The 27844-nt window shown below is 42.7% G+C and overlaps 1 protein-coding gene across 6 annotated transcripts in view; it reads right to left on the bottom strand.

Moving 5' to 3' along the window:
* Positions 1 to 27844, bottom strand: part of AKAP7 (A-kinase anchoring protein 7) — a 1205386-nt gene that overhangs the window by 312474 nt on the left and 865068 nt on the right. Inside the window, exon 8 of one of the 6 annotated variants that reach the window (XM_069234878.1) lies at positions 26235 to 26345. The exons of the other annotated variants lie outside the window; for them this stretch is intronic. Within the exon in view, the coding sequence (XP_069090979.1) occupies positions 26329 to 26345 (17 nt within the window). The 3' untranslated portion in view covers positions 26235 to 26328. Of the gene's footprint in view, positions 1 to 26234; positions 26346 to 27844 lie in introns of those variants that run through there. 6 annotated transcript variants of the gene reach the window in all.

Here is a 27844-nt window from a genome sequence, read left to right as displayed (position 1 = left end):
CAAAAGGCATCTCTTACAACTGAACAAGCGGTGAAAGGGGGGAGGCTTGCACCTTGGAGAGCCTGGATGCGCACAAAGTATTTGATACAGTAGATTGGTTATACATGGACAGGGACCCTCCGCAGATACGGGCTGGGAGAGGATTATCTCAGGGGGGTGATGCTCTTATATACAGATACCAAGGCCAGGGTGAAGGTGAAGGTGGGTCACAGACTATCGGAGCCCTGCACAATAGAGAGGGGGACACAACAAGGGTGCCCCCCTCCCTCCCTCTGATATTTGTCATGGTCATAGATCTGCTGGCACGGATAATATGTTATAGACAAGCAGACAGTGAGATTCTGACAGGGGGCAAGAGGGAGATAATATCTTTATATGCATATGACATTTTGCTAACACTGAGGGACTCTGTGAATAATTGCCAATGTTCAATGCCACCATACAAGAAGTGGAGGCCTGCTCTGGGTTCAAACTGAATGGTGACAAATCAGCGTTATACCCGATATCACGGAACCCCAGAAGGACACGAGACATGCATACAATTAAAGTACAAACTATACCGATTAAATACCTATGGTACTCCTGAGCTCTGATGTAGCGTAGACCTGTGATGTAAATGTGGGCAAGTTATTGCTTAGAATGGAACAGAGTATTCAAAGATGGTTACTCTTTCCAATGTCCTTAATGGGGTGAACAGCCAGAAGTAAAATGATATGCTACCCAGAATCTTATATATATTACAGCATATGCCAATGCGCATACCTGAGATCTGCTTTCGAAATTAGATGAACTCCTCCAACTATTGTATTGGGGAAATGGTCGTGTATGAATAAGTCTTGAGGTTGGCATGGGAGAGAGGGGGGATGCAAGCTCTGGACTTTCGGGCCTGGTACTAGGCTTCATATATGCAATATGTAATGCCCTGGTTTCAAGCATAAACTACTGATCCGGTGAATGGTATCTTGAAACGATTCGTGCTACCGAGGGAGCTGTTAGCACTACCCTTAGTACCTAGGAAGAAAAGAGCAATATTACCACTTCATGCCAGAACCCTACTGGAAGTATGGGAGCGGGTGACCAGGAGAAAGGGCAACCTATTCATCTATGTGCAGGAATTCAGTGGTGCACAGTTCTATCCCCGCAGATGCCAATATTTCTGAGAACTATAGAAGAGCGGAATGCCTGCATATCCATGGGTGAATTTGATGAGGATAGCCGGATGATTAGCTATGCAAACTTTTGCACCACGTGGGGTCTGGGAGGCGGTGGCTTTCTAGGATATGTTGGTATAGAGGCGGCAATACGCAGGGCATGGGAGGGGTTCTCTCAAGAGCCGGAGACACATATAGTTAATCAGGTACTCTCAACCCTTTGGCAAATGCCGGAAAGTCACAGGTAATGCTCAGATTAAACTGATCTACTACAAATGTGTACATAGGGACTATGTGAAACCACAATGGTTGCATAAGCTTGATCCCTTCAGGCCGGAGCTCTGTCCTAAGTGCCAGATTGCGCAGAGTTCATACTTACATATGTGGGGGGCATGCTCGGGGCTGGGTGCCTTCTGGACGGAGGTGGACAGATCTGGCAGTACAACTAACAGTGCAGCTTTGTTTACTGGGGCTTGTACCACAATCAAAGCAGGACAAACGTAAGGTAAAGATATTGGAGTTGGGGGTAGCAGTGGCCAAAATATGTGTTGTCAAAAGGTGGATGACGAATAAGATACCTACCGAAAAACAATGGATGTGGGAATTTGTCAAATGGACACAGGTGGACTGTGGTGTCCCGCATAGGTTATTGCCATGGGGATTAACCCAGAGGGGCCTAGATGAATGGGATGTGGTGGAGATGCAACTGCAGGAAGAACAGGATGAGGATATGGAGACAGGAAAGCCGTATCGGGGAGAGACTAAGGATCTGAACGAAGAAGGACAATAGAGGAAGTTGCCTACCTGTGCATAGACAGAAAAAGAGTGAAACTGCATTGATTGAAGGCCACTATATTTGTATTGCAGGTGTCTGCTATGCGTGCTCCTGGCTGGGGCGGGAATATTCTACTGTTTCTTGATATGTATTCTATTGTTTTGGAGACAATAAAATAAATATCAAAAAAATTATATCTCAACTTCTACCTATTGGATTTGTTGTTGTTTTGTTGTTGTTTTGTTCACAAAATTAAGTTTTATTTGTTCAACCTTTTGTGTAATCTTTTGGTGCAGTGTTTTCACTTGTTTTACTATTTGAAGTGTTGCACAAATACTTTACAGATTGCTTCTTAAGGTAAGCCTGACTGCTCTGTGCCAAGCTACAAGACGGTAGCACAAATGACCCTAGGTTGTGTTTTTGACTTACCCTGGCTAGGATTGTGGTTCCCGCTTGGGCAGGGTACATACCTCTGGCAACCAGAAACCCAATTTCTAACAATCTGGTTGGGGAAGAAGAAGCAATGCATTAGGTTACACTTGATATAGAATCACTCTACACATGCAGTAAGAAAGAGTTGGGGCATATAGCTGTGGACTGCTTTCTTTCTAAACATAGGGCTAATATCTTTTAACACAACATGCTTTTGAAGATGGTAGACCTCATTTTCTCTAACAATTTTTTTCTTGTGGAACCAAGATTGGATTGGGCCGTTACAAGAGACTGCGATTGGGTCCAGGTTTGCACTCTTGAATGCTAATCTGTTTATGGGATGGTACGAGAAAGTGTATGCCTGGGTCCCAGCAGCCAAAAGTTGGACCAAAGTGGTCCACTACTGGCGGAGATAAATTCACAATATTATCACTGTCTGGACAGGATCAGTGGAAAAGATGGATGCATATCTGGAATATCTGAATGATAATGTGCACATTTTTAAACTAATGCTAAACATTTCTAAGAAAGGTTGCAGTTTTTGGCTACCTAATTCTATGTGTCAGCAACCTTCAAAGTACAAGGAAATTGCGGGCAATAGGATTTTGCACTCTACTAGTGCTCTTCCCCCTAGTAGTTAAAAAGCTATTCCCTTTACAGAGATGATTTCTGTGAGAAGAAGCTGTAGTGAGGATGATACTTTTCATAATAAGTTTATAGAAGCAGTGTCAAGATTTAAGAAGAGAGGGTATGATGATCAGGTGCTGAAAGATGCAGTAAAAAGAGTTCCATAAATTGGGCAGAAACGTTATATGTCAAACATAAGAAGATAGGTGCTAATAAGTTAGCCTTCATCCCCACTTATAATAGCAATAGCCAAGACGTGTATAGTATTTTGAACAAACATTGGGACTTGGTAAAAGGCACTCATATCTTAAGATCACATATCACAGAAAGGCCCCCAATTACATATGGTAGAAGTCAAACAATTAGGGAAATTGTCAGCCCCAGCTATACACTGACTAATATTGAGCTAAGATCGCACTAGCTTGCCCAAACACAAGGCTTTTTTGACTTGAGAGAATTGCCCAGTATGCTCCTTGGGGATTAACAAGGTTAAAGATTTTCGTTACAACTCAGTACAAAATTACAAGATTAAGAGTTTTATAAATTGTTTGAATTGCTATGCTGTTTATGTAATTGTGTGCAAGTGCGGAAAAATCTGTGTAGGCAGCACTTCACAACAGTAATCCAAGAGGATGTAATAGATGTTTACGGTTATGACAATTAGAGGCCAGATGGAGCTGCACATTGTAGGCAGTCGCTCTGGGTCTTAATTCAGATAAAGAACTCCACTACTTTCTAGAGTAAGCAGTCACAACTTCATGGCTTATTATGTTCGAACTTCACAAGAGAATACTGCTGAAATGCAATATGCAAATGGAATAGACTGGTATAATTAAGACTCACAGTATATTATCTTTCAACCATCTCACAGACGTTTATTGAAATTAAAGTTTGGGTATGAATTGATTGAATATGATATGTGCTTTTATTTTTCAGTGGTCTTTGCAATAGCTAGTACAACATTATTGTGTCAACACTATGGGGGTTATTACAACTTTGGAGGAGGTGTTAATCCGTCCCAAAAGTGACGGATATACCACCAGCCGTATTACGAGTTCCATAGGATATAATGGACTCGTAATACGGCTGGTGGTATATCCGTCACTTTACCGTCACTTTTGGGACGGATTAACACCTCCTCCAAAGTTGTAATAACCCCCTATGTTCCAATAATTGCCCTGTGCATTTGTGACACTATTCTAAAACAATAGGTCTGTGCATTAATATGTTAGAACTATGTTTAAACACCAGGTCTGTACATTGGGACAGTTTGCTAAAATAACATGTCTGTGCATTAGTGGGGAATACATCAGAGCATCTAAAACGATGGTCCTTGATGACAGAGTATGAATTTTCCATGGTAAGATCCACATAACAATGCACACCTTTATAATTGAGTTTTCATGCATATGACTGCCCAATGGATTTTAAATTGTAAAATATATTTGCAATGATCTGCGAAACAATGTGTTTGTGTAGGTTGAACCCTTATTACATTATTATGTCAATTGATGTCAGACTGCCACAAGGCCAATCAATACTTTTTCAAGTTCTAAGATATTTAACCATCTCATCCGATTCACCATGTTTGAGTATGAAGCAGCAGTTTAAATCTGCTCTGTGATGAAAGAGTGGTTAATTTGTTTTCACCTCCTTATGGTTTGAATGTACATGTGAAAACATACTGTAAATAGTGTATATGTTTGAGTTAAGTTGGTGCGTATAATAGATTCTTTGTTTTTACCTTTCTTTTGAATGGCGTCTTAGTTTTAGGTTCACATAGTTCCTTTAGCTTATATTGCCTATGGGACAGATACAATTTAGATGTTGCTTCTTTGAAATGAGCACAATTCTAAGCTATTTGGGGGGGGGGTGGTAATAGAATCTGTGGTACTTGTTCTTGACGGTCTTGGGACTGGATCGTATATAAATGATGGGCTATTTCAAAGATGGCAAGTTTAGCTTGTTCGCATTTTTGGAGGTTAGTAAAGTTTGGACTTTATAGGGTTGTTAAAATTTGGTACTTCTTAGTCACCTGTATTTTAGGTAGTTCCTGTAAAGTTAAGCAGTATGGTGTTGGCAATGCATGATTTGGTGTATTGAAATGCTATGCTGTTGGGTGTTGCCGCACTAGTCCAAGATGGTGCCCTTTATAGGGGTTTAGGCACGATTAACATTAAGGATGATGTGCCACGTGCAATACGCTAATTAGTATAGTTGAAGCATATGTCCAATAATGCGCCCATTATGGGTGTCAAGTAGGATCAACAATATAGATGGTGTGCTGTGTATATAAGGACCAATGGTTGATTTGTCCAAATATAAAAAATCAGATAAATAGGGAAGCCAGACTATTATAGTCCGTGTGGCGGTTTGAATATGTAAGAGCTGCGAGGAATGCCGTACACAGGTATGTACTGCATTGGAATACATGTTTATGCACTGAGCGGTTAGAGTGAATTGAGCACCCTAATGCCATCGGTCAGCATGTATGAATCCCTTCTTCTAGTTTCTTTCTAAATTGACAGTGTTCTACAAGGGTGAGTTTTCTGCTCTAATCGAAGTCTGCACACGGAGCAGCTTTAACACAATGAGCATCCTCATGTCAGCAGTCAGCATGTATGAACCACTTTTTATGGTTTCTTTTAAATTGACAGTTGTGTACACAGGTGACTTTCCTGCTCTAATATGCGCCTGGGCACGGAGTGGCTTTAATACACTGAGTACTTTAAGGTTCTAGCCCGGATGTACGTAGGATTTGTTCTCTGAATTTCCCTCCTCCCGTTATTTTTCACAAGTAGTCCAGAACCATGGAGGGCACTGAGCACTTTATCAGTTGCACATGAGTACCATAGTTTGTACATCTTGTACCATAGTACAAGAGATCTGTGTGATCTTAGCATTACAGTGTAGACCTGGGGGTCAATCTATGTGAAACATCGTCAAGTGATTGGTGATCAAAAATGGGTGATTTGCATGCTCCTCTGTCATTAGTTTAACTGCGGTAAAGGAAGGTGATGTGTTGATCTATTAACTGCACTCAGTATGGCATTGCAACCTTAGATCTGAAACATGGGTTTCACTACTTAATGTTTCAAATTGAATATACCATGCCTTCTTAATCGCCAGATTTGGTTAATAAAATGAACCTATGTCTATTGTAGCGTTGGCAATGCCTGAGAAATGGTGGGATTGACTAATGGGAATATTATGTGTTCTTACAAACAGCGAGGACCATGAAATTAAGGTTCTCAGTTCTTGATTACTGGAATTCTTACAGACAGAATGTGCTTGGTATACTAAGGTCCTGGTACAGGATATAGTCCTTGGTTGCTGGATGTATATTACTACAGGCTTGGGAGTGGAGTACTTCAAAGGTAAGTGCTGCCGCTTAGAGTTTGGCAAATGCAGTAGTGGTGGGGATCCACATGAGTATGGGTTAATGTATGTGAGTGATTTAAATATTTTGGAAGACATATTTATGATTGGGAAGTAAACAATTTTTTCCATTTAACGGGTGACTTTTGTGGTGATGGCCCTCTATTTTAAGTAATATTATGAAGTTTATCCCCAATGATTAACTTGGTTTATATTCAACTTTAGTTCAAGTACTATGGGTGAGGGAGCACACTGCCTGTCATCCCAGCTCAGTTCACCCATTTGCATTCTGATAAATGCAGTACGCTTACTTAAAGTTGCTGTAGTATTGCATCAAAGTTGGTGCAGGTAGTGCTTTTATATCTAGAAATGTGTTTCTGAGTTTAGCCCTTCATCAGTAGAGGGTAGAAGTAGTAGAGAGCAGAAAATGTACTCTGGAGTTGCTGAAATGCTGCCCAAGTCTTCACAGGTACCAGTACCACTCCACAGGAACAGAGGTGCATCCCATGTGAGCCCATCAGCTCACTGGCTCAAGGGAGCCTTTAAAACACAAGGGGGAGGGAGCACACTGCCTCTCATCCTAGCAACAGTTCACCCCACTGCATTCTTGTAAATGCAGTACACTTACTTCAAAGTTGATGTAGTTTTTCACCAACGTTGGTGCAGGTAGTGCTGTTATCTCTAGACATGTGTTTCTGGGTTTAGCAGTACATAGCAGTAGTAGTAGGGAGCAGCAAATATTCATCTGGGGTTGCTGAAATTCTGCCCAAGTATTCACAAGGTCACAGTACCATTCCACAGGCACACAGCTGCATCCCAGGTCAGCTTGTTTGCTCAAGGGGGTCTTTTAAACATAAAGGGGGAGGGAGCACTCTGCTAGTAACAAAATCAGTAAGCTCATTTATAAAAATGACTATTCTCAGATTTCACCAATTATTTTCAGATCCCGCACTTTTATCTGACAAAAGGGGATGTAATTTAGGAGATCATTTAGTCCAGGCCATGATATGGAATCCCAAGGACAAATCTGATAATCCCACTTACAGTCTCCAGCTGGGATTTACTCCATATGAATGGGCGTTACAAATGCCAAAACTGTTCACTTTCAATATAAAGGAATTTAAACATGGGAGCATTTCCTACCATTTACAACACTTCACAAATTGCAGATCTAGTAATGTGGTATATGCCATTTGGTGCCCTTCCTGGCTCCTGTATATTGGCCAGACTTTGGAACTGGTTAAAATGTGCAAATGAAGCCAAATTCACCTTAAGAATGACAAAGCCCCTCTGGTAGCTCATTTTATTTCACAGAATCACACTGAAACTGATACATGGCAAACCATTAAAAAATCCTGCCTCCCAGTACAGTGTGGGGATTTAACACAAATACTCACATCTGTGAATGCTGTTGGATTTCTTGGCTCGACTCTTATAAAACTGACCTAAACATTTTGAATGAACGGAATAACTTGATTTAGATTTTTCTTTTAAATTAAGAGGCCCTCATGGACAGCGTGCAGTGCTTTTCACTGCCTGAATTAGGGGCAGTGGGAAGTGCGACAGGTGCTGTCGCACCCGACGCACCGCAACATTGGCACCAGCTTGATTATGAGCTGGCATCAATGTTGCAATGAGTTTTCCGCCTGCTGGCCCAGCAGCAAAGTCATGATAGGGCCGGCAGACGGAAAACTAGAGTGGCGGTTTTCTGACCCAAAGAGTTTGGAGGGTGGTAACGGCCCAATTATCTCGTGTTTCTGCCCTTCTTTACATTCTTGGGCTTGTGATACTTTCATCCCTGTTACCTTTGATTTCCATTGGGCTCAACTCAGTCTCTTGTTTTTTCATTTGCAGGCTGCATTTCCGACAACAGGCCGCCTGGGTCTGGTCTCCAATTTGGCTCAGGCATCAAATCTTGTTATTATCTCTTCATTACAAGCCAACTTTGTAAGTTTTTTTCAAACTCACTCTGTCTTTGGGGTTGCTCACTGGTGGCACTTTATACTCCCTCTTTTCTTACACTAGAATTACTGTGTTTAATATTTTGTTTTCTTTTTAGATGACCCCAGCACCAATCATGCAGGTACCTTGGATATAGTCTTTTGCTACATGTTGCTATTTTTCACACTATCCCGTGGAATAATTCTCAATTTATTTTATTTTTATGATTTCCTTTATGCAGCAATCCTTTTTTAGGTGTTCCATTAATAAATTTGACCTGCTCAATTATGAAAGGTAAAAATGCCGTCAACATTATACCGACTGAAAAAGATGTGGCCTGTTATATACATATATGAGCAATGGAATCATTATGTACTCTTCCATGCACATTCGTGAAATTGTTACTTTTTCGCTATTTTGTTTTTCTTTGTTTAGCAATCTATGTTGCCTGCAGAATTCAGACAATGTTATGCACTTTACACTCTGGGGACCCATCACAAGTTGAGTATTGTTTGATGCTACTGAAACGTTCATTGTTAAAAAATATACCAGCATGTTTTTTTACAATTCTTGGCCATGTCTCCTCTTTACTTCTTTGGTTCATCTTTGGCAACATAAAATACATTTTTCAAGTATTGCACTAAATATATTTTCAGACTAATGAATGAAACCTTTAGGACATTGTTGTTGATGTTAGCCAGGAGTTAAGCAGCACGAGCGCAGTGGTGACAGCCTGCCATGCAGTGATTAGTAGAGTGAACAGGTGTAACCTGTGTCATTGAAATGAGGCCTACAGGTCACTCACTTTTAAAGTTCCCCTGCTGTGTGCTTAACTCACCCTTTACATCAGACATGTGTGAATTGCAGTGCAGTGCAGAAATGTTGTATCTGCACTGAGTATATGCATGTCTGGGAAGGGTGCAATACAGGGGTAATGCAGTGCAGAGCAGTGCATGTGCATGCATAGTGAATGGATGTGCTGACTGGATTGAATGTGTGCCTATGTGTGGTACAATCCATGAATGATGTAGAGCTGTGCAGTGTGTGCAGGTTAAATGCATGTCCTTGGTGTATGTGTACCTGTGAGTGGTACAATACATGAAGAGTGCAGTGTGTGCATTTAAATGCAGGTGCTGGATGTATAAGTGGCTATGAGTTGTACAGTACATAAAAAGATACAGTGCTGAACTAGGAGTGCCTGTTAAATGCCTAGGCAGGATGTTTGTGAGCCTGTGAGTGGCATAGTACATGGAGGCTACAGTAGTACTGTGAAGTGTTGTGGGTCAATTTTAGGGTGATGCTTAGTCACATTTATTTTAGCTGTGGTCCTGAGGCCTGTACCCTTCTACCTGGTTCATTTCATTTATTCCTTTTATTATTTTAGCATGGCTTTATTTTAGCAGTGATGTTTTATTATTTTTATCAGCTGCCTTTCCACAAAGAGATTGTTATTAGTTCTTTCTGCACAAGATTCTCATCTCGTGCTCAGTTTAAAGCCGTATATGATAATCTACCAAGTATTGCCTGTCCAAGAGTACGTACTTCACCTTATACAGAAAAGACACATTTTCACATCAGGCCAATTCTTAGAAAACAACATATTTATTACAAAAACCCTACGCTGCCAGGAATAAGGTTAGAGGAAAATTTCAGCCGGCCATCTTATGCCGTATCATGTCGTCGCAGCCCTGCTGAACTTAGCCCCAATCAATCAATCAATCAATCAACCATTATACTTGTAAAGCGCGGCTAGTCAACTCCTAGGGTCTCAAGGCTCTGGGGGGGACAGTAAGTGTGAGGTCGTCGATGGACAGGGGATAAGGAGAAGAGAACAGAGGGGATCAGGTAAAGAGCCAAGTTTTGAGGTATTTTCTGAATTGTGATAGAGCGAGAGAACTTCTGATGTGGATGGGAAGGGAGTTCCAGGTCTTGGCAGCGTGGTGGGAGAAGGATCCCCCTCCGGTTGGGGCCTTCCGGATGCGTTGGACGGCGGTGAGGACGGCGGAGCGGAGCTGTCTGGTGGGCGTGTAGAAGTGGAGTCTGTGGTTGAGGTATTCTAGTCCGGCGTTGTGGAGGGCTTTGTAGGCCTGCATGAAAAGCCTGAATGTAATTCTCTTGTCTATTGGGAGCCAGTGCAGGTCTCTCAGTAGGGCGGAGGTGTGGCTGTGTTTGGGGGTGTTCTTGATGAGATAAGCAGAGGCTTTCTGGATGTATTGCAGTCTTTTCCGTACCTTGGTGGTGGTTCCGGCATAAAGTGCGTTGCCTCGGCACCCAGCCACTTTGGAGAACTGGCAGTAGACAAAAGGCAAACAACCCCTGCATATTTTTCAGTTATGGGGCTGGGACTTCCTTTCAGAGACTAGTGCAGGCAGACAACTGCTATGTTCTCCTGTAGAAGCTAGATTTATGGATAGGAATTAGGTTCACTAGTGTGACAAGATACTGGGACTTTTTATTTGTTTCACACTCTTGGTCACAATAATAATCGTATTGTGTTTTATTTTCCAAATAATCGCAGCTCATGTTTTATTACATAGAATGCAGCTGATTTAATAAAATATATTGAAACCTCGCCTGCATTTTTCTGTTTGTCTTGCCTGTATGAGAACATGTGCAAATGAGAGAATGGGGTAAGATCTGCTCCACCATGACTTCCCTGAGTTTTCCGACACAGTTTTTCAGAGTGTCATGCGTCAGGCTGCCACAAATCACCTTTACTTTTTAGGTTGGGGGGGAGTACTGCTAGGTAGCCGAATGGATTAGGCTGACAGCTGCTAAACGGCGTGGGTTTGACTCAGTACCCCACATGCGGTGGTGCTGCCATCTGAAACCAGCAGTCTCATCTCTATGGTGAAAGTCCTACAACATGGCACACCAAAAGTTGGTTAGGTATTAACTTTACGGGTCGCCCAAATATCTCTGTCTCAGTACATGCTTCAGGCACCCTAATGACTTGTACGGAGACATCCATGGATTAGGCAATATCCTCCTCAGCTGAATAGGTAATACCTATCTTAGGCTGTAGGATGTTCAAGCTTGAACCTTATAAACAATTTTCCCCAAATTGGTGTGTCCATCTCTGAACTAACAGTTTTTAGGGGCGAGCGCAAAGTGCTCCGTCCCATGTTGTAATCTCTCTTTGGGATGCAAACCACGCCCATGTCACGTCAGTCTCTTTCATTGGTTCGTGGGCTTGCCTTTTAAAATCTGCTTGCTTTCATTAGCGAAAGGCATGCATACATCATGTCTTTTCCGGTGTTTAGTCCTCCTCGAGCCCAGCGACCAAGTACTGAAAACATACGAGGCTCGCTGTTTTCCGTCTGGTTTCTGGACTACTTTTTCTCTTTTTTCGCAGTGCGGTCTCGGTGGGCAGAAGTCGAACGCTTTGCATCACATCGACCCTGTTACATAGTTAATTGCACTTTTGCAGGTTACATGGATAATTGCTCTTTTGCCGATAGGTTTCACTACGAGCAAACTTTTATTTCCCTTTGTGTGTCCGCTTTGAATGGATGGCGGCCTTCAGCTCGCTTATGTGAAATTTTTACATTTCAGTTTGTATGGCAAGAAAAGTCCAGTTCGTTATGTGAAACTGTTTTACTTTTCAATTTCAATTTATGTGGCAAGAAAAGACCAGTTAGGAGTTTACAATGCTAATTGATCTAGCTCGAGCAAACGCAAGACCCATTGCATTGCAAATGCTTGTTTAAAATGTGGCGGACACTCAACAGGTAGCAATTGCAGCAAACTGAGATATTCTCTCACACAACATTTATTAAATAATGGGCTCACTGGCGGGGAAGTTACGTTCGTGGTTGAGTCACACGACACATACAGAACTGACATTTTCTATTCCTGTGTCACCTTTACAGCAGTGGATGGGAGCTCACATACATTTCACATTATGTTCACAATTACATTGTAGCAAATACACCTGCACAATGCAGACCATATGCATATCTAGAAATACACAGATTTTCGAGAACACCATAATGGGCTTGATGGCACCTTACCACATGTTACACAAAACGTTATATTAAGTTCTTTAAGTAATGAAGGTCCTACATGGCCTGAATTGGCCACATATACAAGACATCCTAATGCAGGAAATCTGCCAGTAGCGGACGTAAACTGCTCATATAATCATTCAGTAGAAAGATATGGATGATTAAAACAATTTGTAATGCGGAACTTAAATACCGTACCAGCTACGGTTGCTCCAGCGCAACTACATTTGACTACAACAGGGATAAATCATGTGACTGTGCATTCAATAATGGGTAAGGTACCCATCAAACGTGAAGAAATTCCGTTTTGGCTAGCACAAAAAATAAGAGCACTGGAAGCAGTGTTTCCCCATGTTGGACCTCAAGATTAACACAGAATTCTCACAATGTGCTTATCCATCGGGATGGTTCCCTCTGTGGACAACTGTGCCACTTGGGGTGCAGTTTTTGCTGCACTCTACACTACCACACACAGTACACCAACACTTGTGAATCTTTCGGAAGTGCTAAAGCAAATTGAAGATGATAAGGGGCTGCTCCTGCCCTGGACTTGGGGATGCAATTAATGGGCAATTTCGCCACAGTGTCCTCAACCTTAAGGGGGAAGTAGTAGCATTAGCAGTACACCAACAGCTGCAGGACGTTCCTCAACTGGAACTTGAACAAGAGCTGCCTAAGATTATCACCAAAATGTATACCAATGTAGGTAGGGACAGTCTGGGAGCCAGACAGGTAAACCACAATTACAAGGTAAATCCAATAAGGATTCGAAAATGGCGGGATACACAAAAGCCTAATAAAGATAATAAAAATGAAAGAGAAGAGGTTTTTCTTTATTATCTGGCGCTTAGAAATTATGGACTACTGTGACCTGAAAGAGACAATTATGATGGACAAAGATGAACGATATACAATATACCTACCTTGGAAGCTTCGGGAGGGAGGTGCAGGTGAAGGAGGAGGGGATAGTGGTGATTATTGGTTTATTTGGTAAAGTTGTTGGGGGACTTATTGAGGCAAATGTCGGTTTTATTCCTTCAGTTGTTTATGTTGGAAATAACAAATGCAACAAATGGAAATACCTACCTGACATATATGTACATTGCTCTATCAACTAATAAAAATAAATTAAACAAAGAAAGAGGAGAATCTCCATGTACGGAAACCTCTGAGAAACAATATATTCTTACAAATAGGGAAACTTTAAAATCTCTAGATAGATGTCAATATACTGACACTCGCCAGGACTTACCCAACAAACGCAGTGAGAGAGGAGGGTGGTCAGAACATCACTACAAGTATGTGAAACCAAGAAAAGATTCACAATGGTGACCTGAAGTTTAAACTAAAAAGGAAGAGAAAATTTCATAACAGAAACCTCAATTAAAAAAAAGGTTGTGTCTATCTTGCCGAAAAATGCCACACATATTGAGAACCCTGCTGCCCAGGACATGGGCAGTGACTCTGCTAGACAGCAAGGCAGAGGTCACAATAGTTCCCCAGAATCTTCAAGTGCTTCTGGATGTGACAGCAACTAAGAACTTTCTTGAAGTCAAAACTGCAGACAGGCGCATCTCCCCATCGGACAGGGTTTATAAAGTAAAAATTCTAATTGAGGGAGACATCGAGTGCACCATTAAAGTTATATTTTGGGAAAGATTCAACGCTTAGTTATGACATCATCCTGGCAGAAAAAGACTGGCTACCTGAATTTGTCCGTAATCTCCCATGAGGGGAAGTTGTAATTTTGCCTTCTTTCTCAGTCCTCATTCCAGATACACCAAAAGAAGCTTACGCCGCAGATTAAGCAGTGGCACAGACTTCAGCACTGCACTGCAATCATGTAGGGTGGGATAGAGATTACCCCTGCCATGTTATACCAACTATCCCAGCTCCACAGATTTAACCGCAATAACACATTAAACATGAGGCTAAAGCAAAAGTGAGGGAAATACTCTCACAACTTGAGCACCAGGGAGTAATTGAACCCTGCGTATCACCAATGAATAACCCTTCTGGTAGCTATGATGGACCATTCTTCTAGAACAGTCTTAGATTACAGACACCTTAACAGTCATACACGTTGATTAGCAATTCAAAATGCAAGAAGCACAGCACAATTTAGTGCACAAAAATACACAACCTTGGATACTTCCAAAGTTCTTTTCTGCCAAAATCTAGCACCTGAAAGTAGGGATGTGAGTGCCTTCAGTGCCCTTGACTATCAAAGAAAATGTTGCTGTCTCCAATCAATATTACATGATTTTTACCCCGAGGTATTGTTTTATGTCGATGACATCTACCTCCTGATGACACCTTCACACTTAGCCCGGGTGGACTGCAATGTTGTGGGATTTGCCGAATTGGGCTACAAATTTAATTTCAAGAAAACAAAAATTGCTTTTCTTGGTGTCCTAATTTTAGGATACAAACTATCAGATGAGGGAAAGAGTCTGTCAGCCCACTTTCTAGAAACTACAACCTCTCAATACCATGAGAAAGCTAGTCATTACTGGGCTTTTTCAACTTTGACAGAACTTACATTTCAGAATATGTACAATGTATAAAACCGTTCTATGGCTTAATTAGTCCAGATTTCTCACGTACACATGGGACACTTGAACATACACACATTCTTAGAGCATTACAAAAGGACATTCTTAAAGCTAAACACTTTCATACATGTGACAACAAAACAAACTTGGTTTTCAGGGTAATTCCCGGTGCAATCGGGTTCATCTATATAACATTCAATGAAGGTGACACCGTACCCAAAGCATACAAATCACATTTGTACTTCAACACTGAACAACGTTGTGCACCCACAGAAAACAATACTGACTGCTGTCCAGATGGCTGCCATAAAGGAAAGACCTTTTGCCCAGGAGAAACGCCATTGTTGTTATCCCAATACCAGCCCTTGCGGCTGTTTCAAAAGATAGGGTACCAAACGCAAAAACATTACATCCAGGTTGGATTCAATGGGCAATGTCTCTGACGGCCACTGATGTTGATTACGTTTTTGATCCAAAACTACAGACACAAGAATTTCTCTAATATGAACTTGAATACCCTTCGTCCGCTGACATCTTGCCTCTTGAACAATATTAAGTCATTGTTCATATTAATGATTCAGCCCAACCAACTGTAGGTACCAAACACCAATACTCTACCGCTTGCACAGATATTAGCAGGGCAATGAGGGATGGTAAATTCCTCCCTCATCATACCTACACACAGACCCTAGGGGACTGCACAGCAAAACTTGCAGAACTCAAGGCTCTAATAGTGGCACTGGTACACACGGCTCCTGAACTTTCTACACTGATTGCGTGTGATTTGTACTACTGTGTCCAGTCCTTTAATGAACACTTACAATATTGTATCAGCATTGTGAACAATTACAATATTGTGCCATTTCAGCAGGTGTTAGGTAATTCCCCAGGTTAAGGTTTACACATGCATTTTTATTGATTTAAACTTGTGTTGCTTGAATGTAAATGTACTTTAAATAACAAAAGTCAAACGTCGTCTGACAAAATAGAAACAGTTTGTTTAATTAAACATTCTGGCCAGGAGAGCAGTTACTGAACCGGAGTCTAAGGATGTACATCAGTTTGCTGTGAGGTTTTAAATATTTCTCTGAATATCATAAAGTAATTAAAAACATTCCGTTCTTGGTTGAGAATGTGAACAGTTGTCATGGAATCATAAATAAAGTTCTGACAACAAATGCAGATGGGCCTTGACTTTGCACGGACACAATGTGGGCCAGTGTACCCTACACACAATACTTACTTTATTTCGGCTAAAAGCCATAAAAGTGAACAATTAAACACCATGTCATAGTCGAACACCATATCAAATATAGAAAGAAAAAAAATAAGCGAAATGCCACATTATACATTTAAAAGAAAACCCTAAATTAAATTTAAAAATCACATAATTTTAAGACAGTACAATACAAACATTATTCTTAAAATCTTAAAATCCTGTAAAATCAAATATAAAAAAGTTAATGGCTCATTATCTTACTCCAGTCAAATAACAGGTTATTATATTAAATAAGTAGGACCAATACATTAAAACATACAATTATAACAAATCTCTAGTTCTTATAGTCCATGCACTTTGCAGGTATCTCGCAACTGAAAAAAACTATTTTGTCATTTGTATCACTTATCATTAAGCGTAATGCTATATTCCATTCCCTTATCCCCATTAACCTACATAACGGTGCAATCCACTTCTTCCTCGGTGCCAAATATCTAGGGCAAAAGAACATAAAGTGCGCGAGTGACTGTAGTTTTTTTGCAAAAATGGCAAAATGTTAAATTACGATCCTCCACTCTCCATCTCGCAGTGAATGACTTGAGCGGAAGGGTCCCTAGCCTGAACTTAATATAAAGCGTTTTAGTATAGGGAGGATTAACATTGTCCATATAGGCCTCAAATTTGGGACTGCATTTATGGTCTAAAAACTGCAGGGTCCGACTACCTTGATTTTTATACCATATTTGCACCAAAATATTCTCCCAATAGCACCTATTTATGCGCTCTTTTACTTCCTTGGTCAGATTCTGAGAAGCACTCCACACCTCTTCCATATGAAGGAGTTTACACATGTCTCTGATGTGTCTGAACCAAGGAATCTTTAGTGCACACTCGTCTAATAGAAACTCTTCTAATGCTATATGGAGAGTAGACAAGTACTCAGAAGTCCAAAGCCGAACCCAATACTTGAGTGGTCTTAATGCAATTTCATTATGTATCTCGTTTAGAGCTAGATCAAATCTAAGGGGGGTGAGAGGGGTGCTCATCGGCAGTCGCAAAAACTTTCTTAAAAAACGTTTTTCTACCGTAGTCAAACACCTAGAATTAGTGTGTCCCCAGAGCTCAGCACCATAAATTGAAGCTGCAACTGCCGCTGCTTTATAAACAGTAATAGCAGGTGATATCTCCCCTTCGGAGATTTTGGCAATTTTCCTCCCTATCACTGTTGACCTCTGCCTAAGGACTGTCAGACTCTTTCCAATTTGCGCCGACCATCCTTGGTCATCACTTAGCCTAATCCCCAAATAGTCAAATTGACTGGCTCTCTCCACTAGTTGGCCTGCTATAGTCATTTTCCCCCTAAAAGTTTTATGCAGATTAAAAACCATAAACTTTGATTTGGTTGGGTTTATTTCAAGTCCTCTTTTAAAACAAAAATGGTAAAAAGCATCCAATTCATTTTGCAAGCCCATAGGTATTCTCGAGATTAATAAAGTATCGTCAGCGAACATTAAAATGGGGACAGAGGATCCATCTAACTTTGGGGCATCATGATTACAGTTTAGTAAATGGTCCACCGCACCTGTGGGCCAGTGAGTACCATGTCCAGATGTTCGGCCTGAGGGGAGCATGGATGCTGCATGTAATGTGTTCTGATTGGCTGACTGTTCCTAACTATGTGTGGCATTTAATTTTAAGGTGTTTTTGGGAATGCATGCACCCCTCTGGCCGTAGGTGTTTTATTAGGGCCAATCTCTCTGGACCATTGTCGTGTTGCTGCTCCTATCTGTGGGCTTTGATCTAAGTTTCCTATTAGCGCACTTATCTGCCGGCTACATGCCACCCCATCTGTGACCTGTCAGTCAGTAACCTCAGGCGGTGGTCTCAGAGCCTGCCTGACAATGTATCTTCATGTCGGGGTTGATGGAGAGTTCACAATAGGGGAATCTAATAATGGTGATGCAACTTTGCTCATTTATATGAATGTATTGGTGTGTGCATCGACATTGATTACTCCAATATTAACATTCACCCCTCTAGCTGAATTTTCAACCACACCATCAAACCCATAAGTCATGACAGTTACATTGTTTGGGGCTTGCTGTCTCACTTCCCTAGATACTTGCATTCTACCCAATTTGAGGACTTTGTTTTTAAAGCAGGAAACCCCCACTTACAGGAAACGACACAAAACAGTAGTACAATGAAAACGGACAACAATGATGTGAACAGTCCTGTCAGGAACCGGAGGAGTCAGGAGAACCAGTTTGTGACCCACCCCTGCTCAGGGGCACCTCCCTCTTCACTCATGTCTGTCAGTAGTCGGTGCAATGCTTGGATGGCAAGAGCCAGAGTCCCATTGTCCATTTCATTGCCAGGTATGAAGGTACAGCAAGATGCACCGATCTTCGTGCACACTCCACCCTCCATTGTGGTCTTCAATTCCAACACGTACCGATGTTGCATCACCATGAGGCAGATGGCTCTCAGTTTTTCCTTGATTGCATTAAGGCCGAGCTCAGGGCTGGTAATCATTTTGAGCATTTCCTACCGGATTATTTGCAACCAGCGGGCATTCGCTTTTGTCTGCAAGGTAAAGAAGGGTATGGACACTTCCGTTGATACCTGTGCGTCGTTGAACACTCTGAATTCCTCTGGAATGTCATTGTACAGCGCCCAGCCAAAATAATCAGCGGTTCTTTCCTCTCAAGCCTGATGCAACAGAGTCGTCTTCTTCCTTAGAATTCTGACAGATCTTATCTGGAGATGACCAGGGTTTTGGTGTTATGGTGATGAGGCAGCAGAGGCCTCGCCATCCAGGGATGAGCTGAGTGTATGCACACTGGCTGCATTGCCAGTAAGTGTCCACCGGCGTGGTGGTGCCCCATGGCATGTCTGGATTTTACTGGATTGTGACAGTTTTCATTCATTCCCAGCAGAATGGTTCCTTTGCCTCTGAAAAATAAGGAATACAGCATGAATTTCTATAAAATTAGGGGTTGCCCCTTTTCTTCTATTCATGTGTATCTATCTACCTCAATGTCTCAAATCTCCTGACATGGGGTACCTATGGTGTTCCTCAACCCTCCCCTACAAGACCCATTTCCCTTCATATCATCAGGGTGGATGGCCCTGCACTGAAACTCCATCCCTGAGGTCCATTTGTTGTTAATGAAGAGAGCTCCAGATACGTTAAGGGCCACCCTGGGACCAGGAGCAGATGTGTTTGTGCATCGGTTAGGTCGTTTTGCTACCTTCAAGAATCTCTTCTCTGGAAAATCTCGGGGCCAAACAGTATCTTCCCCTACAGTGCCCTCTCTGCGGTGAGAAGGTACAGCACTGTAGGATAGGTCTTGTAGTGGGTCAGATTCACTACTACCCGGTGGGGCTCTAATCTATTAGGTTGCATTGTGGCCCTAATAGATGTAGATATAGATGGAGAAGGCATTTTGCTTTTTCATGGGCTGCCGCTTAGGATAATAAAGCCTATCTGTGCCTACCACACATGGTATCGCGAACAGATGTAACATAACCTGACTGATGTCTGGGAACCCAGGCGTTCATGTGCTGATACCATGTGTTGTGTAAATGGGTGCTGTGATGTGCATGTGGAATGCTAGTGTTGAATGCGGTGTAATTACAGGTGTTGTGGGAGAGTTGCCTATGTAAGCGCAGTGACATTTTCAGATTAGACTCCATTAGACTGGACCGCTCTAGGGAAATGAATGGATGCAGTAGCACCCCTAGTAAACAAAGGGATAATATGTGGCTAAAAACACATAACTTGTAAAACATTTTAGTTCTTGAGATGACTCCGGTGGAGATGTCTGCGGTCTTCTGATGAAGGGAGCTTCTTGGCTTTGAATGGTTCGGAAAAATGTCTTTGGAGCAGTGTGGAGTTCGGAAAAAAGTCTTTGGAACAGTGTGGGGTTCGGGATCCCGTTGAGGGTATTGATGTGGAAAGTTCTTGGAGCAGTTTGTGCCTTTCGATCCTGTTGGGGGTATAGGTGCAGCTGCTGAGAAAGCGATGGTCAGCTGTAAAGGTGGTGCCCTTAGCGGCTCAACTGCAGACCTATTGAATAAAAGCTAGGTTTGGTTGTTATAAAAAAAAAAATTACATCCTTAAATGCCACCAAGTATTCCTTAGGAATTCCTCCATTTTTCATGATCTTAGCAAGGCACAGGAAGGTGGCCTCACGAGGGATACCTAATTTGGAGGCAAAAAAATGGTTTATTTTTATTTATTTTTATGGGTTGGTGGGCCTCCCGCCTTTCTGTGAATGACTAAATGTATATCTGTAAGTATGTTTCATGGGGTGATTTTTTTGAGCATGTGGGTGATTTTAATTTTTAATGAGTGCTCTGTCGGTGTCGCCCGTCCCCCATTACCCTAGTGTGTGCATGGAGGTGCCATCGGTGTGGGTGGTGTTTTCGACCTACACGTACATGGGGGTGTATGACGAAGAGGCGTGTTACACGGAAAGTTGGTTGGCAATCGCAACATGCCCTGGTCATATATGTACCCCTCTAGTCCCAGCATATGGCGTGCAATGTGATCCTCCCTAGTGGCACCAGGTTTCTTGACCGCACCCTTTCCCTAGAGGCTTCCTTTGGGCTAGCTTTGGGCTTCCTTTATGTGGCCTTTGGGCACTTCCCTAGACTTTTGCATGATCTGTTATTTAAATTGCCTGGAACCGTAGGGCATTAAGAGAGTTTCTACGTGGCTCCTATGTGCCTCTTATTTGTGGGGTTCGAAAATGGGATTGTTGCTCCCTTCAGTCGGTGTGTGCGAGGCCTTACTTGTTAGCTGACTGCTAGGCCTGATGGGGAGGATGAGCATCTCTCTGTGTTCCATTCTGCTCGGAGCTATGATGGGTCTGTGGAATTCCCTTTTCCCCAGCACCCCCTCTCACTCGGATCCTATCTTATTTGGACCTCCGACTCCCGACTGTTACTTGGAAAACTTTGAGAGAAAGGAGGAGGCAAAAATACTGCTGTATGGATAGTCTGGAGCAAGGCAAATAACTTGTCAAAATTTGCTGGAACTATGAGAATGAATCGGGCAGCTAGATTCTCTGGTGGACCCCCTTTACGACTCAGTGCCATGTGATGCTTCGCAATCTGCCAGAACTCATCTGTACTGTGTAAGTTATGAGGTCTTCACTATCCCAACTGTGCGGAAAGCTTGGATCCTTACCCTGGAGGACAGCTTTGAATTGAAACTAAAAGGAGCCCTCCATTTGGCTGAAGGCCGTTAACTTTCTGTGGGCTCTATTGCTGTTGGGACTACACACCAAAAGGAACTCTCAGTCCTGGGTGGGTGCCCAAGAATGGGGTTCTTTTGACTTGGGAACTGGAACCCGTCCCATTTGACTGACGGCTGCAAGAACCTGGGTGCCAGATTTTAAACAGAGGTCAGAGAGCAGTCCTGCACCCCCTTGTCAGATTGCCCTCCCCTGCGGCGTGGCCGATTAGCCCCGCCTTGGAGATCAGCAGCTGTGTGAGGCCTAGGCTCCCCCAGGCACCCTAAATGGCAAATTTTAGTTGGGAAACCCAATCGACAGCAGCACAGCAACCATGAGCTTCCCCAATGCAAATAAAGGTTTAAATCTCTAATGTTGTCTCGTTGGTCCTTCTCATGAGTTTTAGATACAGTGAATTTTGAGATGTGCGTGAAATGGGAGCGTTGCATTGGGGATATTACATTACTAAGCATTTGGGGTTTGCGTTTTAGCAAAGGCATTGCTTCCCCAAACAGTTACTCCTCCCTGCCATGGTTGTGGCCTGGTCCTTGTTGGGCTTTGTTCCCTGTCTGTGGTTACTGATACCATGTGTTGGTCCAACTACCTGACCCCTGTTGCGGTGGTGTGGCAAGGGACTGACTTCCTTGAAGCTGAATGTAAGGTGCATTCAGGTTTCCCTGGTCTTGTTTCTGTGGATGGCAATTCTGTGGGGACTGGCCCCTACTCATCCACTTCTGCTTTTGAAATGCCCTCTGTCAGCCATGTGGCCCATTCAATGGCAATAGTGACATTCTAAGGGATCTGGCAATTGCCAACCTCCCTGGTTTCTATCGTTATAGCTTTTTTGAAACCCTCTGGGGTTTTGCGGTGAAGATCCCCTTCAGAAATGTTGCCATTTGCACGCCTCTGACCAACGTGGCCCCCTCGAGGGTGGATTTCCTAAGTTTGTGTTGGACTAACTTAGAGATGTCTCTCTGGGCTCGTTTCTGTTTTTCCCTGTCCCTTTCCTGTTTCCTTTTGTGAAAATGTAATATGAGCACTTGTATCTCAGGCCATGGTTTGGTGTCTACCCCTACTACACTGTCAAAGCCTCATTGTATTTCAGTGGTCAGACCCTTTTTGAGGATGTTATAAAAGAATATGACCTGAGGGCCCGTATCAGTCCATGGCTTTCTTGTTTCTTATCCCCACCATTATCCCATCCTGTCTAGAAAATCGGTTAAGGTCTCCCCAGGTTTCATGGTTTCTGTATAAACCCTCCTACATCTGGGCAATCATGCTCGGGGTTTGTCAGCGTGATTGCTGGGATGTGAGTTTGGGTGAACACCGTGTTAGTTTGTACTCCGATAATACTATTAAGCAAACTTTTAACATCAGCTATTGCTAGGGTTATTCCCGCAGTGTTCTTCTCAAAGTATGAGATCCTTTTCCCTGCCCCATCCAACAACAGCAGTAGTTTGACTCCTAGCCCCTCCTTAGCCATCTGAGCCCATTTCACATGGATGGTACTTGACGTGCCCTTCTGCAGTAGTGGGCATATTCTTGTTTTGGGCAGCTCTACAGTTTTCCCCTCAACATAGTGTTCTTATCTCCTTAGACAATTCTGCATGTTAGAGAGGGTCCACTTGGGATCTCCCCCTCCGTGCTGAATGCAGTTTTCCGTGACAGCTATGTCTGATTCGAAGGATCCCTCCTACAGCCAGAGTCTATCATACTGATCACTTCCTTCGGTCCAGTGGGCTAGCAGATGGCAAAATGGCCATGCAAAGATCCCACCTTCCTCTCAAGTTACTTTATCACTTGGGGTTAGTTAATTTGTCCTGCATGTTTGGGAGGAGCAGTGGATGTCCTCATCACTGCTCTCCTCGTGCGCATGCAAAGGTGCCATCTTCGTTCTCCTGTGTTTAAGATGAGTTTGCACCAGGTTTCCTTGGTCCTTAATTTCCTGGTCAGCCACTCTCCTTAGTTGCGGCTCTGGTGAGCCTCTGACCCCAGTCAAAAGCCTATCATCTAATTTTATCTTAGATTCTTCCGCAACTGAGGCTCTGTACCTGACCCTGCTCTCCTCAGGTGAAGTGTGTGCTGCTCTACTCTCTCGTTAGGCTTTCAGGGTGCAAGTTCTCTCTCGCTCTCTTCTTAGTTCACGCCTTTCCTCAAGATCCCACTTAGATTGCCTCCTTCGCTCTGAGCTATGTGCTGTTTTTCTTAATCGGGAAATGCCCTCAAACTCACTTTCTGTTGTTTCTCCGGCTACCTCAGTGTACCCTGTGGCTCCCTCCTTGCTGTCAGATCCCAGAGTACTGGGACCCCTTTTCACACCCCCGCTAGTTATCTCACTGTCAAGAACTGCTCTGAATCTCCAGTCACTCTGGTGTGTTCCACCAGAACCAGTGGGAGTATGTGCTCTCTGTGCCACTAAGGTTCGGTGGCCTAAACATGATGTACGGGGGAAGAGGTCGAACTACACGGAGCTCTAGCGCTGGACTGGAGCTGAGAGTGCATGGGATTGTTGGCCTGTTAGTCTGTCATGTCTAGACCTGATAGCTTTTTGTTTGGTAGCGGTCCCTTAGACTCCCTTGATGGGTGGATTGGTGTAACCTAATGTCAGGATAGCTGGCATTGGGGAGAGCACCTCCATAACTAAGGCCTCAAGGATGGCCCATAATTCTAGTAATGCTTCTCTTTTGTCCTTCTTTTAGCCTGTGTATTTTGTTCATAGGTGTGTTGTTGTTTGTTCGATTATGTAGGTGTCAAAGGTTCTCTCTTTTCGCCAGAGGAATATGTGTGTGTGTATAATTTGCGGCAAAACTTGCTAAGCCTTTTTAGCCTGTGTGGGGAACCTGGTTTGCATGTGCTCTAGGGGCAATTCCATGATACATTTGTTAATATTGGAATAACTGATGTGGATGCACACAACTATATATTCATATACACAAAGTGACATCACCATTATTAGATTCCCCTGTCATGAACACTCTGTCAACTCAGGCACGAAGGTACGTGGTCAGGCAGGCTATGAGACCTAGGTCTGAGTATGCTGACTGACAGGTCACAGGTGGGGTAACACGTAGCCGACAGGCAAACATACAAGCAGGAAACTTAGATTTGATCCCACAGATAGGTGCAGCGACAAACCACAATGGTCCCAGGAGACTGGCCCCAATAAAACTGACATGGCCTGAGGGGGTGCGTGCATTCCCAAAAACACCATAAAGTTAGATGCCACATGTAGTTAGGAACACTTAACCAATCAGAACACAGCACACGCAGCAACCACACACCCCTCAGGCCAGGCATCTGGACATATTACCAGCTGGCCCACATTGTGTCCATGCAAGGTCGAGGCCAACTTGCATTTGTTATCAGGAGCTTATTTACGACCCCATGGCAACTGTTTGCATTCTCAACTAAGAAAGAAATTATTTTTATTACTTTGTGGTACTTAGAGAAATGTATAAAAATCCCTCCAAACTGATGTACATTGAGCGACAGTTCTCAGACCCCGGTTCTGTAACTGCTCTCCCGGCTGTAATGTTTAATTAAACAAACAGTTCTTGTTTTGCCAAACACCTCTTGTCTTCTCCTTTTTAAGGTAAACTCTCATTTGAGAAATAAATTTAGATAATATTTTAGGGGACAGTTACTTTTTTAGCTTTTATATTTTTAGGGAATCTTAAGCAATACACGTCTAACCTTTCCGTTTTCATAGAATTTTAAGTTTGGTAGCGGGTAAATATGTACACTGGGAATACTTGTTCTACTCGTGTAGTGGTGAAGTATTAGATTTAATGAATTCAACGTTATTCACAGCATCAAAGTAAACATATAACTAACACAAATATCAATGTATATAAAGGATCACAACCTACGAAAAAGTTACATTATTAAATCGAACTGCATGAAATTTGATATCAAAATAGCAAGCCTTACTTTGGTATCAAATGGCAATTTGTGAGAATCAGCAACACTTTCATATCACATTAAATCATCAACAAAACACAGCACTTAAGACAAGCGCAGTTACATTAATTTGCCAGCATCACAATATCAAAATGACACCATTTTAACTGGCACAAAGAAAATCTGACAAGGCACAAAAAAATAAAGGGGACGACCTTGTCAGAAGAATACCTTAGCCCACTCCTAGAGAATGCTATCCTGTGGCCAGGGGAAGCTCTGTGCAGTTCTCAGGACTAAGTGAGCCTGATAATCTCATCAATATAGGCTCTGTGGTAAAGATAACAACAATTTATGTGGAGAAATAAAGGAACAACTTCAACAACCATAGACCCTTCTTGGCCAAATACAAGCTATGCCTCATCTCCTCGATCCCAACCGTTCTTTTTTTCCCTAACGTCCCAATCACACCCTATGTTACACCCAGGGTTTATGCGTATCATCTGTGTCATGCCCAGTGGTCGAAGCAAACACAGCTCTCACTTCTTTCAGATACTAACAGTGTTAAGAAACTGGTAGCACTGAGAAAACCCATTTATTCAAATAAGATTGAGGTGTGGGCCCAATATCACACCCAGAACCCATGTGTAACCTCTCTGTCATGACCAGTGGTCCAAGCGAAAGGCACCTTTTAAAACAGGGGTGCTGATCCTATATCACACCCAGTGCCTATGTGTACCATCTTTGTCATGCCCAGTGGTCCAAGGGATCAGCAACCCAAACAATATCCAAACATTTCAAACAATATTCACCTTTCCTAATGCTGACAATCAAAAAAGGTGACTTCTGAGGGATATGCTTTTTCCTAGTTTGTCACAAGTCAAATGCTAGGGCTAAGGCTCTAGTGTAGTCTCCTGCTCTTCTGATGGCGGCTTCAGGACGGACCTCCGCCCTGAGGATTCAGCACAACTTCCAATCAATTGTGGCGTTTGCTCACCTTTCTTGCTGTGCAAATGTGAATCTGTTCGGGTGGTGATCCCTTCCTTTGGTCGCAATCGGGTCCGGGGAACCAATCAGCTCCTATCTGGCCTCCCAAAATTTTGCTAGAAGGTGAATTTACCTTAAAAAACAAAAGACAATAGGCGTCTGGCAAAACAGGAACAGTTTGTTTAATCAACCATTATGACCAGGAGAGTAGTTACAGAACTGGGGTCTGAGGACTGTCTCTCAATATACACTAGTTTGCAGTGAGGTTTTATACATTTCTCTGAGTACCATGGAGTAATTAAAACATGATTGTTTTGGTTGAGAATATGAACAATTGTCATGGAGTCATAAATAAAGTTCTGATAGATGCAGGTGGGCACCAACCTTGCGTGGACACAAAGCGGGGGCCAGCGAGAACGTGTCCAGATGTCTGGCCTGAGGGGCGTGTGGTTGCTGTGTGTTCTGAGTTCTGTTTGGCTAAGTGTTCCTAACTACATGTGGCATTTAACTTTATGGTGTTTTCAGGCTTTGATCTACGTTTCCTGTTGGTCATTTGTCTGCCAACTACATGTCACCCCACCTGTGACCTGTCAGTCAGTAACCTCACGCCTAGGTCTCAGAGGCTGCCTGACCCACGTAGCTTCGTGCACAGTTGGTGGAGAGTTTGCGACGGGGGTTTAATAATAGTGATGCCACTTTGTTCGTGTATATAAATGTTTTGTTGTGTGCATGGACATCGATTACTCCAATATTAACAATCACATACACATTACGGCTACTCTGGTATCCCTTTGTCTTCCCTCCTCATTATATATTTTGGCCTGATTTAGTTATTCTTGCCTGATATGTGCTCCCTTTTGCCATGATTTTTGTTTCGACTCATGTATTTTATTTTGACTTGCACATAATTTTTTATAGAACCTTTTATTCCAATCATCTTAGATTTGGCACATATTCTAAGATGAACTTTTGATAAGTGGATGTATGACTTGAAATACTCTGACCTTTCATTATTGTAAATTTGTATTCTTCTATTTACTGTATCTACTTTTATGGTTATTTGCACTTACACTATTGGCGCCTAAACAGGTTCGAAGATTCCAAAGGAAACACTATCAAACACAAATTTTCATGGGGGAAGATAGCAGATCTTAAAGACAAGCAACCAAAGGCTCCTGTAGTTCATACACTGGGTCATGAACATGTTGGAATACACATTGTAGGAAATACTCTGCCTGACGAAGCAGTGAAATCTGCCGCAGTTAAGGCTTTTGTTGCTGCAATTACTCATTTTTATGCAAGACTGGATGATGAAACACTGGCTGCTGTGACGGCGTCGGCTAACAGCAAGCCCTTACCTAAAGCATATCCTGCCAAATATTCCTACCACTTAAGTGTCCAAAACATTGCATTTGCAAAAATATCAGGGGCGATCCTCAACCAAGACCAGAAGTTAGATCTCATCAAAGCAGCACATGAGGGTGTTGCTTCTGCCCATGCTGGTATGGCAGCTACCATCTCACTTTTGCAAAAACGTTATTGGTGACCAGGGCTATACAAAAAGACCAAACAGTAAGTCCTTTCCTGTGACATCTGTCAGCAAATTAAAGGGTCCACCATCAAACACCCACC

This window comes from Pleurodeles waltl, chromosome 5 (assembly GCF_031143425.1).
Source record: "Pleurodeles waltl isolate 20211129_DDA chromosome 5, aPleWal1.hap1.20221129, whole genome shotgun sequence".
NCBI classification, from domain to species: domain Eukaryota; kingdom Metazoa; phylum Chordata; class Amphibia; order Caudata; family Salamandridae; genus Pleurodeles; species Pleurodeles waltl.
The sequence above is the reverse complement of the archived record's forward strand: the minus strand, read 5'-3'. Positions and strand labels throughout refer to the sequence as shown.